At 39.5% G+C, this 13,853-nt stretch overlaps 1 protein-coding gene and 1 long non-coding RNA gene across 2 annotated transcripts; both read left to right on the forward strand.

Annotated features, from left to right (window-relative positions):
• The first annotated feature begins 3,316 nt into the window (after positions 1–3,316).
• LOC117314943 lies at positions 3,317–4,627 on the forward strand. The gene is made up of 2 exons (XR_004529645.1): positions 3,317–3,534; positions 4,091–4,627. It is a non-coding gene; the product is annotated as an uncharacterized LOC117314943 (long non-coding RNA).
• A 2,048-nt stretch (positions 4,628–6,675) lies between these two features.
• Positions 6,676–13,596, forward strand: LOC117315160 (uncharacterized protein K02A2.6-like). Its single transcript, XM_033869304.1, has 2 exons — positions 6,676–10,641; positions 13,405–13,596. The coding sequence occupies exons 1-2, from the start codon at positions 6,676–6,678 to the stop codon at positions 13,594–13,596; spliced, it is 4,158 nt and encodes a 1,385-aa protein (XP_033725195.1).
• The last annotated feature ends 257 nt before the right edge of the window (positions 13,597–13,853 follow it).

A 13,853-nucleotide genomic window follows, 5' to 3' on the forward strand; every position in this document is an offset into this window, starting at 1 on the left:
AAATCTACACAACATTATATAAACAACCGTATGATCTAGATCGATGATATTTGGGTATTTTATGTAGACTAGCAGTGCGAATATTTTTTTAATATATTGTGTTTAGGTCAATGGTCAAAATTGAAAGCTAGACGGAGTCAAAGGTTAACATGCGCTATAATGGGTAAAACGTTTTAAGAATCTTCTTCTCAAGTTCCATAATCCCCAGGGTTCTAATATTTGGCCAGTGGGTACCTGTGCAGGAGTGCTATAAAATGTCCTCATATAATTGACCTTCACAACATTGAAAACCATATTGTATGTTACGTAGACCAGCAGTGCAAATTTTTTCATAATGTATTGTGTTAAGGTCAATTATCAACTTTGAGTGCTGGATGGGGTCAAAGGTTAAAATGGGCTATAATTAGTAAACAGTTTTCATAATCTTTTTCTCAAGATCCAAAAGGTCCAGGGTCCTGATGTGTGTCCAGTACGTACCTGAGCACACCCATTACGATTAGCCCTAATTATGATTTCATGTGAGCGATAAGGCTCTCTGGGCCTCTTGTTATTAATGGGACTATAGTGACATATGAGAAAAAATATATTGTTAGCAATGTTCCTTGCGACGGACATGTAATAATATTTGATTTCCATTATTTAGTTCTAATATAGTTATGGCTTTTAATATGCAACCTTACCTCTTCCGAAATTCTCTCTCGTCTAACCAGTGGATTTTGCATAGGAAGATATGTAATACCCCCACCATGTCTTAAGAGCAAGATGAATCTATAAAACATGTCTATCTATATTAATTTTGGAACTTAAAACAATAGAAATTACCCCAAGTTGAACAGACACAAATGTTTCTGTAATAAGATCAATTCTTCCTTCATCAAATATTTATTATAATATTAAACCCACGACCTATGATTTCATGATATAGCAGTAAATCACTAAGCAAAAACATGATATGTTGTTTTAAGTGACTATAACCCCAACCCCACCCACCTGCGTAGTCAGTCTTTCTTGAGTACTGTATAACGTTCCTCATAATCATAATCAGAAGATAATTTTATATGAATCATAAGTAAGTGTCAGATAAGATGTCATTGAAAGTTTTTCGAAATGGGACTCTCTATAGTTCCGTTTCTCGGCCTTCCAGGTATCACCCCTCCCCGAGCTTATATTATAATTCTAGTTATCGTATGCTTACAGAATGTTGTTGAACACATATATTGCATGACCCAGTTTAAAAGAGAAGTCGACATTACGAATATTCCGCTACGTAACAATTAATATCTAAATTTGTCATTGTAGTTTGCAAGATGGTTCACGACCTTTCCGCAGTCAGGGACTATGTCAAATCTGGCGTATTTCCGTCCAATTTTGATAAGACAAAGAAGAAATCGATGTGGAAATTTGCCAAACAGTTTACCCTCAGCGATGACGGATCTGAAATGATGTACAACGGCAATGATGGGAGGAAAAGAAAAGTGATTCTGGAAGATTGGATGAGGGATCGAATATTTGTTGACTGCCATGCTTCATCTCATGGAGCACATCTTGGTAAAAACAAAACTCTGAAAAAAATCTCTGATAGATTTTACTGGGCCAACATGACAGAGGATGTGGTTAGTAGAATCAAAATGTGTGACAAATGCCAGCGGATGGAGAGAATAAAAACGATTGCACCAGAGCTTCAACCCATCAAAACCTCTGGGCCATGGGAGATACTTGGTATTGACCTTATTGGACCCTTTACAGAATCTAAATGTGGGAACAAATATTGCCTTACAATAACAGATTTATTTAGTAAATGGGTAGAATGTTTTCCTATTCCGTCTAAGGCTGCCGCAAACATTGCCTCTAAGTTGAGGGGCTTATTTCTTCGTTTTGGACCTCCTAAACGCATCTTAACCGACCAAGGGCGAGAATTTGTCAACGTGTTGAATGCAGAATTGTTCGACCTCTTCAAAGTAAAACACCTGATATCATCAGCATACCATCCTCAAACTAATGGCCAGGAGGAGCGCACAAACCAAACCATCAAAAGATGCATAAGCAAGTTAGTTAATGAGGAGCAGGACAATTGGGACGAACTAATAGAACCAATACTGTACGGTATAAGAACCAGTGATCAAGCTTCAATTAAATGTTCGCCGTTCAAGGTCATGTTTGGACGGGAGCCGATTATGTTCTGCCAACTAGATGCTGAAGACGAGAATGTGGACATGGATCCAATTAACATCACAGAAGAGAGCATTACCGAAAGAACAGAAATGTTTTCGAAACTGTACAAGCAAGTAGACGTCAACATTCAACAAGCACAAGAAAAACAGAAAAAGACGTACAAATCAAGAACAGCAAAAGGGTGTGTTTCGTTTTCTTTCGATGTTGAGGTGATGAGGTCCTTTACAAAAACGTTAGAAAACTAGGCAGGAAAGGAGACCGAATGACACATGACTGGTTGGGTCCCTACAGAATACACCACATCGGCAACCACGTAGCCACACTGAAGAACACACGTGGAGAGTTACTAAAACAGAAAACTTCATTGACACACCTCAAGCCATACCGACGCAAGGAAGAAACGGCCATTGCAGTAGATAAAATTGAGACGACAGAGCGGTTCAAAGCAGGCGAAAACTCAAAAAATGAAAGAGTAAAAACCAAATATACAGAACAAGAACACACTATGGACGTTTCAGAGGAATCGGATGCGGTATCGACGTGTGAAGAAGGGAACAAGACCGTCAAACAGAAGAAGAAAATCTTCAAATCTCAAATCTCTTTAAATTCAGAGGAATCGGATGCGGTATCGACGTGTGAAGAAGGGAACAAGACCGTCAAACAGAAGAAGAAAATCTTCAAATCTCAAATCTCTTCAAATTCAGAGGAATCGGATGCGGTATCGACGTGTGAAGAAGGAAACAAGATCGTCAAACAGAAGAAGAAGAAAATCTTCAAATCTCAAATCTCTTCAAATTCAGAGGAATCGGATGCGGTATCGACGTGTGAAGAAGGGAACAAGACCGTCAAACAGAAGAAGAAGAAAATCTTCAAATCTCAAATCTCTTCAAATTCAGAGGAATCGGATGCGGTATCGATGTGTGAAGAAGGGAACAAGATCGTCAAACAGAAGAAGAAAATCTTCAAATCTAGCAAAATTGTACTCAAACCAAAAGGACAAATAAAGCCTTCTTTCACTCCTAAGTTATGTGATGAGATGCGGAAGTCCAACCAACCGGAATAAGGCCGAAATGATACTGATCTTACATGTAACAAAGGCGGTACACATGGATATGCAGGCACGACGGTCTTGGATTCATGTGGGTATAGGGTTGTATATGTATGTCTTTACGTTGTTTTGTGTGTAATCGTGTGCGCGTATTTGTATGGCACGAATGGAAGTACGGTCAGAGCGGAAGTGCACGTGCGAAAGGTCGGTTAGCGTCACTACAGGTAAGCTATGCCGTGAGTAATGGCTGTAGTGTAACCACCTGTAGTCAGAATCCTTTTGATCATGGATACAGGCACGGAATACAGACTGTGGTGAGTAACTAACGTTATATCTTTCTATTTATTTCACTAATTGCTATCTTAGAATGTCTTGTATTCCGGATAAATGTATTTCTAGTATATATCTCAGTGTACGGTCCAATCATGCGTGGCGGTGATTAGTAATAATATGTCTATATAGGTGTTGCTGATCTGATAGCTTATAAATGTTTATGTTGTGATAGTTATGTTATGATGTTTATTATAGGTTATTTGCAGTTGTTGTATTGATATGTCCGTAAATATTGGTATGAATGTCCATCTATAGGTAAAATAGGTCAGTGAGTTTTACCTGTGTACAAATGTATGGAAGCCCATACGGGCCATATATGATTCATAATGTATATTGTGGTAGCGTTAGGAATGGACCGGCATGTGATTCTAATAGTGTTTTATGTTAATATTTAATCATATTTAGGTTTATGATAGCAAGTATTTAGGGTATATAGTACAATATTATATTATTGGAATATCATTTTAGGAAATATGTTGTTAATTAGCATGAGTGTTTGGTGTGAAATTGTCACGTGTGTCATTGTGTGTTTTTAAGCTTTCCATGACGGAGTAAAGTTCCTTGGACAACAGGACACCGGGCAATCACCACGACTTCGGCATCAGGACCGGTAGAAATCTCCGGTCAGCCTCAGGAGGTCTGATGTGATAAACAGACGGGTCAAAGAGCCAAGGATGATAAGGAATGGTGGTCCGTACTACGGCCACTAGATCATGAAGCGGTGACGTCTAACGCTGTTGACGGTATGACGTTATAGCCAGCTAGCTCTCATACTTTACCTGCGGGAAAGTATTGTTGGGACTCATAGTGAGTCATCCCTGTGGGAGGTGCGTGACATACGAGGGATATACCTGAACTGCGGTTCAGTTACTCATGTGTTTCTGTTTCTTGAGTGGAGAACTTGTGCCTTTAATGTGTACTTATACCGGTATTGTGCTGTTCTGTGTCGACGACTCCGTGACTTTAACCGTAATTGAATGTCAGAGTGTGCAAGGGGTGTGAATGTGCGTTTGTATGAATATATCTATTTGCTTTTGTACATAATAGTTAATAAATATTGTTTTGTATAATCTATTTTATTGTCTTAAATTCCAAAAACCAACTCGAACGCTTGTCCTACGTTCCGGAAAAAAGTGGATACACTTTTTCTCAACATCACGGAGCATGTTGCTACTATATCCTGCTCAAATAGTCCGCTCCCACATTATCCGAACCCTTTATCATCACGGATTTCAATTGGGCGGCATATTGAAGAGAAAGCTTTTTCCTTCTGTCATTTAAGGATGGTTAATTTGCCTCTACATAAAGGCTCTGCACAGGTGTTGTTCGAAAAGCACCAAGTACCAGACGTAATCCTTGGTTTTGGATAGGATCAAGCATCTGCAGGTAAGAATTTCGTGCCGATCCATAAACGATTGAGCCATAGTAGAGTTTTGATCGAATAAGCGTCCTATAAAGGCGCAGAAGCATTTCACGGTCTGCACCCCAAATTGCGTTTCAATTTTCGACAGCATGGGTGTAACTGTTACACAACATGTCAAACGTGTCTGTGCATCTATTTTGTATTCAGACCAAAAGGAAATCGAGCTGCACAACATGGAATGCCATCAGCAACAAGAGGAGCTGACTGTGGACTATTTGCAGTAGCAAATGCTACAGCAATTTGTTTTGGGGAAGATCCTACTGCTTTTGTGTGGGACCAAAACAAAATGAGAGATCATTTAGAGCAATGTCTACAGAACAATAAAATGCTTATGTTTCCGGTGCAAAGACGACGACGTCCAGGCCACACTAAAAAAACTAACAATAGTAAAACTATTTTGCTTTTGCCGGCAACCAGAGGACAGGGAACCATTGGCACAATGCCAGACGTGTAAGGAATGGTTTCATGGAAGTTGCGTCAGTATTCCGGAGGAGGTTTGGATTAACAGAAATGTCCAGTTCCGTTGACATTCTGTTGACATGGTAAATAAGTAGATCTAATTTTACCTATTATAATGCGGGCCAGAATACATTGATGCATTATCGATCTACTTATTTATAAGTTCTTCAGAATATGATGACCTGGTAAATAAGTAGATTTGAGGTAATCTATAATAATGGGGGCAGAATACATTTATGTATTATCGATCTACTTATTTCCCAAGTACATAACAGTCTCTTGACCTGGTAAATAAGTAGATCTACGTTGACCTATTTTAATAGGGACATATTATGTTGATTTATTATTGATCTACTTATTTCCCAGTACGTGACAATATGTTGATATTTTCAATCAGTAGGATTAAGTTTACTTGTTATAATGAGCCCAAAATGTAATAAATTATTATCGATCTACTAATTTCCCAGTACGTGCAATCTGTTGATATGTTCAATAAGTAGGATAAGTTTACCTATTATAATGCGGGCCAGAATACACTGATGTATTATCGATCTACTAATTTCCCAGTACTTGACAATCTGTTGACATGGTAAATAAGTAGATCTAAGTTTACCTATTATAATGCGGGCCAGAATACATTGATGTATTATCGATCTACTTATTTACCGGTAAATATGTAGATCATTATATTAGGAACGCCCCTTAGCAACCGCGCATGCGTATACACGTACAGATCTACTTTTTTACTGATCTACTTATTTTCTGTCACACCACCATTGCATGATCGTAAGAGGCGACTAAATATGGAATCTAATCTTTTCTCTTCCTTCTGAACAAATTTCAATGTTTCTCCCTCCCTTAATCTCTATCTAGTTTTTTCCTACTTCTCTCTCTTTTTCCTTATCTCTCCCTTCCTCTGTCTTGCTACCCCTACTTTTTATCTCCCTCTCATTCTAAATTGATCTAGTTTCCTTCTCCACTTTGTTGTGTATTTGAATAGCCAGTTAGCCACGCTAATTATATAAATAGTCCGTTCCGGATATACGGTTATTATGTTATACACGCCTCGCGTATGAATACGCACTGTTTGATTAATAAAAGTAGTTCGACAATATGGACTCCACGTGTTGTGTTGATTATGAGAGCCAGACAGTTTCCTTCTTGGATTCCTCTTATTAATAATCCCCCTGGGAACATAACACAAATTGGCGACGAGGAACAAACGAACCTGCAAAACACAATGGCTAAAGGAGGCGTTGGAAAGGTCGGTATTTTTGATGAATCGAACGAAAGTTGGGAGTCATACACCGAACGGGTCGAGGTGTGTTTTATTGCAAATGGCGTCAAACCAGAAATCAAAGTGGCCTCGCTGCTTAGTTTGATTGGTCCTAAAACGTATGGGTTGCTGAAGAATCTACTGGCCCCAGCTAAACCATTAGATACGGGATACGATGATATTATAGCCCTGCTAGATAAACATTTAAATCCCAAACCATCCGAGATAGCGGAGAGGTTTCGCTTTCATAAGAGAGAACAGCGCCCTGGTGAAGATGTTATGACTTATGTAGCAGAATTACGCAAGTTACCAATTCATTGTAATTTTGGAGATACCCTCCAGATCACAATAAGGGATCGCCTAGTTTGTGGTTTACGCCAGGAAGCTATTCAACGTAAACTTCTAGCTGAAACGACACTAACATTAGACACTGCTATTCAGACTTCGGTTGCCATGGAAACGGCAGGGAAGGACGCAGTTGAACTCCAACGATCACATAATGACAAAGCAACGCCTGTAAACAAAATAAAGGCACACTACAGTGGTAATAAACAGAGCCATGGTAAACACTTTTCTCGCAAAAACAGTGATAGGTCTACTAACTCCACACAAAGTCCTAAACATTACAAGAAATGTTTTCGATGTGAAGGTACCCATGATGCCAGTACATGCACGTTCATATCCACAATATGTCGGTATTGTTCTAAGAAAGGGCATATCGAAAAAGCATGCTTGTCTAAAAAACGAGAACATAAACATGTGAAATATGTCAAAGAGGGAAGTGACGATGACCTTAACCCAGAAGAACCATTGTACTACATCAATCGAATGGAGAATGGACGCCCTGATCCTATCCGTATCAGACCAAATATTGAGGGAACAATGATAGACATGGAACTCGATACAGGAAGTACAGTCACATTGATTTCTCAGGACTTGTACAAGGAACATTTCTGTCATATACCACTACATGAGACCACAATAAGGTTGAAGACCTACTCTGGAGAAAATATCAAACCCCTTGGTGAGATACGCGTTTCGGTTAACCTGTACAATCAGACAGCAACAAAGAATCTGTTAGTAGTACCGCAACAAGGCCCAGCATTGTTTGGTAGAGACTGGCTTAGAACATTTCAAATTGATTGGCATGACATTAAAGTACATGTATTGAGATTGTCGTCCACACCGACTGAACTTCTGAACATTCTCGATGAACACAAAGCAGTATTCTCAGAGGGAATTGGAAAACTTAAAGGTATCAAAGGTAGTATTACTCTAGAGGAGAATGCTCAACCTAAATTCCATAAAGCTCGCCTTGTACCATACACATTGAAACCCAAAGTTGAAGCAGAACTTCAGAGGTTGGAACAGCAGGGAATTATCATACCTGTCAATCACAGTAAATGGGCAGCACCTATAGTACCGGTTGTGAAGAAATCAGGCCAGGTACGAGTATGTGGGGATTATAAAGTCACCCTGAATCCAGTCATGAAGGTTGAACAGTACCCCTTGCCCCGCATCGAGGATATATTCTCATCTCTGGCTGGAGGACAACGGTTTTCGAAAATAGACTTAACGCAGGCATATTTGCAGATGGAGATGGAAGATTTGTCTAAAGAACTGTTGACAATCAACCCACACAAAGGTCTTTTTCAATATAACCGTTTACCCTTTGGTGTAGCCTCTGCCCCGGCATTATGGCAGCGAGCCATGGACCAAATCCTTCAAAACGTTCCATTTACCTCATGCATCCTGGATGATATGATTATTAGCGGTCGTACTGACGAGGAACATCTACAAAATTTGAGAACTGTACTACAGAGATTGGAAGGGTATGGGTTAAAGGCAAACTTGGACAAGTGTGACTTTTTCAAAGAAAAGGTTACTTATTGTGGACACATCATCAGTCAGGATGGTCTCCAAAAATCGCCGGACAAAGTGGATGCTGTTCTGAACGCTCCGATACCTGAAAACCAACAGCAACTACGCTCATTTCTAGGTTTGGTAAACTACTACCGCCGATTTTTACCTGACTTATCGACAGTCGAAGGACCACTAAATGAACTTCTTCACAGTGACAGTACCTGGAAATGGACCACAGCTTGCGAGGAATCATTTAGAGAGGTTAAAACTCTGATCACATCTAACCGTGTACTATGCCATTACGACCCAGAACTACCAGTAAAACTCGCGTGCGACGCATCACCATATGGTCTAGGATGTGTTCTCTCTCATACCATGAAAGATGGCGAAGAGCGGCCTATTGCATTTGCCTCACGCTCATTGACCAAAGCAGAGAAAGGTTACTCACAGATTGACAAAGAAGCATTGAGTTTGTTTTGGGGTGTTCAGAAGTTTAATACATACTTATATGGTAAACACTTCACACTAGTGACTGACCACAAGCCCCTTGTTCAAATTCTACATCCGCACAAGTCCATACCAGCCATGACAGCTGCCAGGCTTCAACGATATGCTGTGTTTTTGTCGGAACATTCCTATGATATCGAGTACAAAAACACTACAAAGCATTGTAACGCGGACGCGCTTTCGCGGCTTCCATTGAAAGGTAGTTCAGACGGAGCTACGGACCCTGTGGACCTTTTCTACACTGCACAGATCGAAACACTACCTGTAACTAGTGCACAAATTCGTCATGAGACATCTCGAGATTCCACGTTATCTCGAGTGTACGACATGTTAATGTTGGGAACATTGAAGAAAACAGATGACCCTGATATCATACCTTACATAAATCGACAGGATGAACTTTCCGTACATCAAGGTTGTATAGTATGGGGTAACCGTGTAATAATACCAAGTGGCCTACAGGAAAGAGTTCTTACAGAACTACACGATGGACATCCAGGAGTGGTCCGGATGAAATCTGTTGCGAGATCCTATGTTTGGTGGCCAAACATTGATAAACAAATTGAACAGTTGTGTAGTTCATGTCTAGGATGTCAACGATCGGGACACATGCCGAAATCTGCACCAGTACACCCTTGGGAGTGGCCTTCCAACCCATGGCAACGGATACATGTTGATTTCGCAGGGCCTTTCATGAACTTCATGTTTTTAATAGTTATTGATGCGCATTCCAAATGGCCTGAGGTATTCATCATGAGATCCACTACAACCACGCTCACCATCGAGTTACTACGCAATTTATTTGCTCGTCATGGTATTCCTGAGCAATTAGTCTCAGATAACGGACCTCAGTTCATTTCTGAGGAGTTTCGTCAATTTATGAAGCAGAATGGTATTCGACATAGTACATCATCACCATATCATCCGCGTACGAACGGACAAGCGGAACGTTTCGTCCAAACTTTCAAACAAGCCATGAAAAACGCAAAGGATGAAAAACGTACATTACAGCAAAAACTGAGTGTATTTCTATGCAAGTACAGATCAACACCACATGCTATGACGAATGAGACACCCGCTAAGTTGCTCTTAGGCCGAAATATAAGGACACGGCTCGACATTATGAAACCTGATTTGTCAGCTAGGGTATCATACGGACAAGACCGCATGAAATTGTCGCGTCACACAGGAGAAACTGTCCGACAGTTTTCTAAAGGCCAAAGTGTGATGGTACGCGATTATCGTTCGTCAGACAGGAAGTGGATTCCTGCATCTATCCACACCAAAACAGGACCTCTGTCCTACACTATTGACACTGGAACAGGAACTCTATGGAGACGTCATACAGACCAGCTTCGTGCTTGTACTGTTAAACCATCAGAGACGGATGTCACTACAATAAACTTACCGGAACCGGAAGTCGGTCCTATTACACCGGAAGTATCATCGACTCATCAGTCATCTGATAAAGCAACTATTTCTGACGGGAAGGAGGAAGTGGTACCTGTGATGCCTACACCTAAGCAAAAACAGACAATCATTTCCAAATCATCCCCATGTGTAAGTGTTGCTCCACGACGCTATCCAAAGAGAGAACATTCACGAGCTCCAGTGAAATTGAACCTTTAATTAATTTTAGTGATATGTTATTGACAACACTGTGCAAGGGCATAATAATCCCTGTGTGTCAATAAGGGCCAAATAGGTTCTACTAAATCATAAGTTTTTGTTTTAGTTTGTTTAGATGTTAAAGTTAAAGTTAATACTCTTATCGAAGTAATTATTATTCGTATGTTATGAACAGTAAAAGAAAAATCCCTAGTTGTAATCTAGTCAAGATTCTCCAAGTAATATCTCAGAGACATTTATATTCCAAGTTATATCTCAGAGACATTTATATCACAAAAGTAATTGTTAAATCGAAAAGGGGAGGAGCGTTGTGTATTTGAATAGCCAGTTAGCCACGCTAATTATATAAATAGTCCATTCCGGATATACGGTTATTATGTTATATTTACATTTGGATGGCAAAGCCATGATATAAACAAACTAAACAAATTTGCAGTCTATGAGAGTATAACTGACACCCAAAGCGTGACACCATTCTATGCATAACTGACACCCAAATCGTGCATTCGGGTGTTATTCATACGCGACCGGATGTACGGACGGGATCCCCCGTAACTACTTGCAACCAATGTAAACAAATGGCATCTTATCATTGCTCATCATGCTATCGGATAGAGTACGAGACCAGAAAACAAATCTTAAAATGTAAAACGAAAATAAAGGTAAGAATGGTTAACAATCACGAAAATGGAAATAAAACAAGATTTAATAAACACATATGTTGACAGATATTTGTTCCGGGGCCAGAGTGGAAAATCATTACACACCACATTGTTTGCGCGCCACCGCCATCCAGTGTTTGAATGACAAAAATTTTGAAACCCGACACATCATGTTTATGTCAAATCATAAGAACGAGGCTTCTCTCCGGTCGTACAATAGAACAGTTTCTTCTTCACAAAAGAAAGCATCAAGTGGTGCATTATCGTGTCTAACGCATCCTAAACTTGAAACAGCCATGGTACCCGTCACAAGCAACGTTGTCGCTGAAGCTCGTCTAACTCCCTCGGCCATTGTCACTTCTCTCATTGGTCGTATCCCTGACACCGGTGCTGTTGTAGCTACTATAAACTGTAATCAGGTTTCCATGCAATCAAAGAACATGTTTACATCTGGTTTTTTGGCGAATTCCACTTTCTCCCACTGCACATTCAACTTTCATAGCTAAACTCTGTCAATGCTGTCAGCCGTTGCGTTCGCGTGGTGACGGGTGAAATTTCCATCCGCATAATTGTTCCGGATGGTAAATTAAAAAAAAAAAATCCGAAATCGTTAACAAACTGAATAATCCATCCGTATATTCTGAAATACTGACTACCAATATTATTGATATTGTTATTAAAATATCTGATGATGTTTTCAGTATTTTTTTAATTATTTCCACGCACTATTTTTTTTATTTTTTTTTTGCCAATCAGCACGTGAATCACAATAGGCTGTTCAATTTGTTGACCTCTGACAATGGAAACGTCGGTAAAAGTCAGATTTCAAATTATAATGAAAATTAAAGTTGAAATCGAAAAGAAACTAATATAGAAAACGTAAATATAAGCAATAAACTGTCTTTTTATGGATTATATGGTCTATATAGATGCCAGAGCTTTGCAGACAATCATTTCATAATGCGCTAGCGCGCATTATGAAGATTGTCTGCAAAGCTCTGGCATCTATATAGACCATATAATCCATAAAAAGACAGTTTAATGCTTAAATACACGCCTCGCGTATGAATACGCACTGTTTGATTAATAAAAGTAGTTCGACAATATGGACTCCACGTGTTGTGTTGATTATGAGAGCCAGACAGTTTCCTTCTTGGATTCCTCTTATTAATAATCCCCCTGGGAACATAACACACTTCTCTCTCTTTCCCTCCCTTTGTCTTGCCATTCCCACCATACCCCCTCTCATTTGCCCCCTCCCCCTCCGCACTATCTCTTTCCCTATCTCAACCTCACTATATCGCTGTTATTTCACTCTTCCTCTCAAAAAATGATTACCGGTAATGTCACTTTTTTGTGGGGAAAACAAATTATAAAAGAAATACATACAATATGTTTTATGTCGCATTGAAACCATGCATTGATGCTGAGAATAAACTTATTCCTACCTGTAAAAAAAAAATTGTATGTGAAGATAGATATCACCAATGTAACTAGTCTAAGGTTGGCTTGAATAAAAATGGATATGTTCTGAGGTTTATTGATTATTCTGGTAGACAAGTTTGTCCCAGAATGCCTTTCCAGGTTTTAGCTCTCCTGTTCAGTAGTTCTCTTCAACAACAACTTTTCAATAATGGCATGCTGGGGTGAAACACTATCAACTTAGTTCAAATGAATGACCTTGTCCTACATTCAAGGTAGCAGGGGTCAAATAGGCTGAAATCTTTATAAACACCAATTTGTCGATAGTCCAGAGACTCCAAGACCTGATATTATGCTAATAGTATGTTGGAGTTAAGGCTGGCAATTTCATTGACATGAATAAACCTAGCCTACTCTGATGTATGAATAAAAAGTGGTAATCAACTTTGTATCTGCATAAATGACCTAGATAACTTCCACTTTCTATTCCACATTTCTATAGAATCAGGTGAGCATTACAGACCTATTGGGCATCTTGTTGACATGTAGATTATACTTTTTTTCCATACTATGTATTTCAAAACATCAAAAGTGGCAACTTATATTATAGGTGATGGGAGAATGGACAGCCCAGGGCACAGTGCCCAGTATTACACATATACAGCAATGGAAAATGACAAAGAAAATCATCAAAGTTGTCACCTTGGACAAAAGAGAAGCTGACAGAAAAAGTGGAAACATGGAGAAACTTGGTTTCCAGAAGACCATGGAAATGCTGTCAGGTTGTGGATGCTGTGACTGATGCTCACACACAAATTGGTGATGAGTAAGTAGCTTTGACATGTTTTGTCAGCTTAGTATCATTATAGTTTGATTACTGTAAAAAGTACAATACATGTGTTTACCATTTGGTTTGGTTTATTTTGTTTAACGTCCTATTCACAGCTAATGTCATTTAAGCACGGCCTCCCGTGCGTGCGACATGCATGCGTGTGGTGAGTGCGTATGTGTGTTTAGGGAGGCAGCGGTATGTTCGTGTTAGGTCTCCTTGTGATAGGC

This window comes from Pecten maximus, chromosome 17 (assembly GCF_902652985.1).
Source record: "Pecten maximus chromosome 17, xPecMax1.1, whole genome shotgun sequence".
NCBI classification, from domain to species: Eukaryota; Metazoa; Mollusca; class Bivalvia; order Pectinida; family Pectinidae; genus Pecten; species Pecten maximus.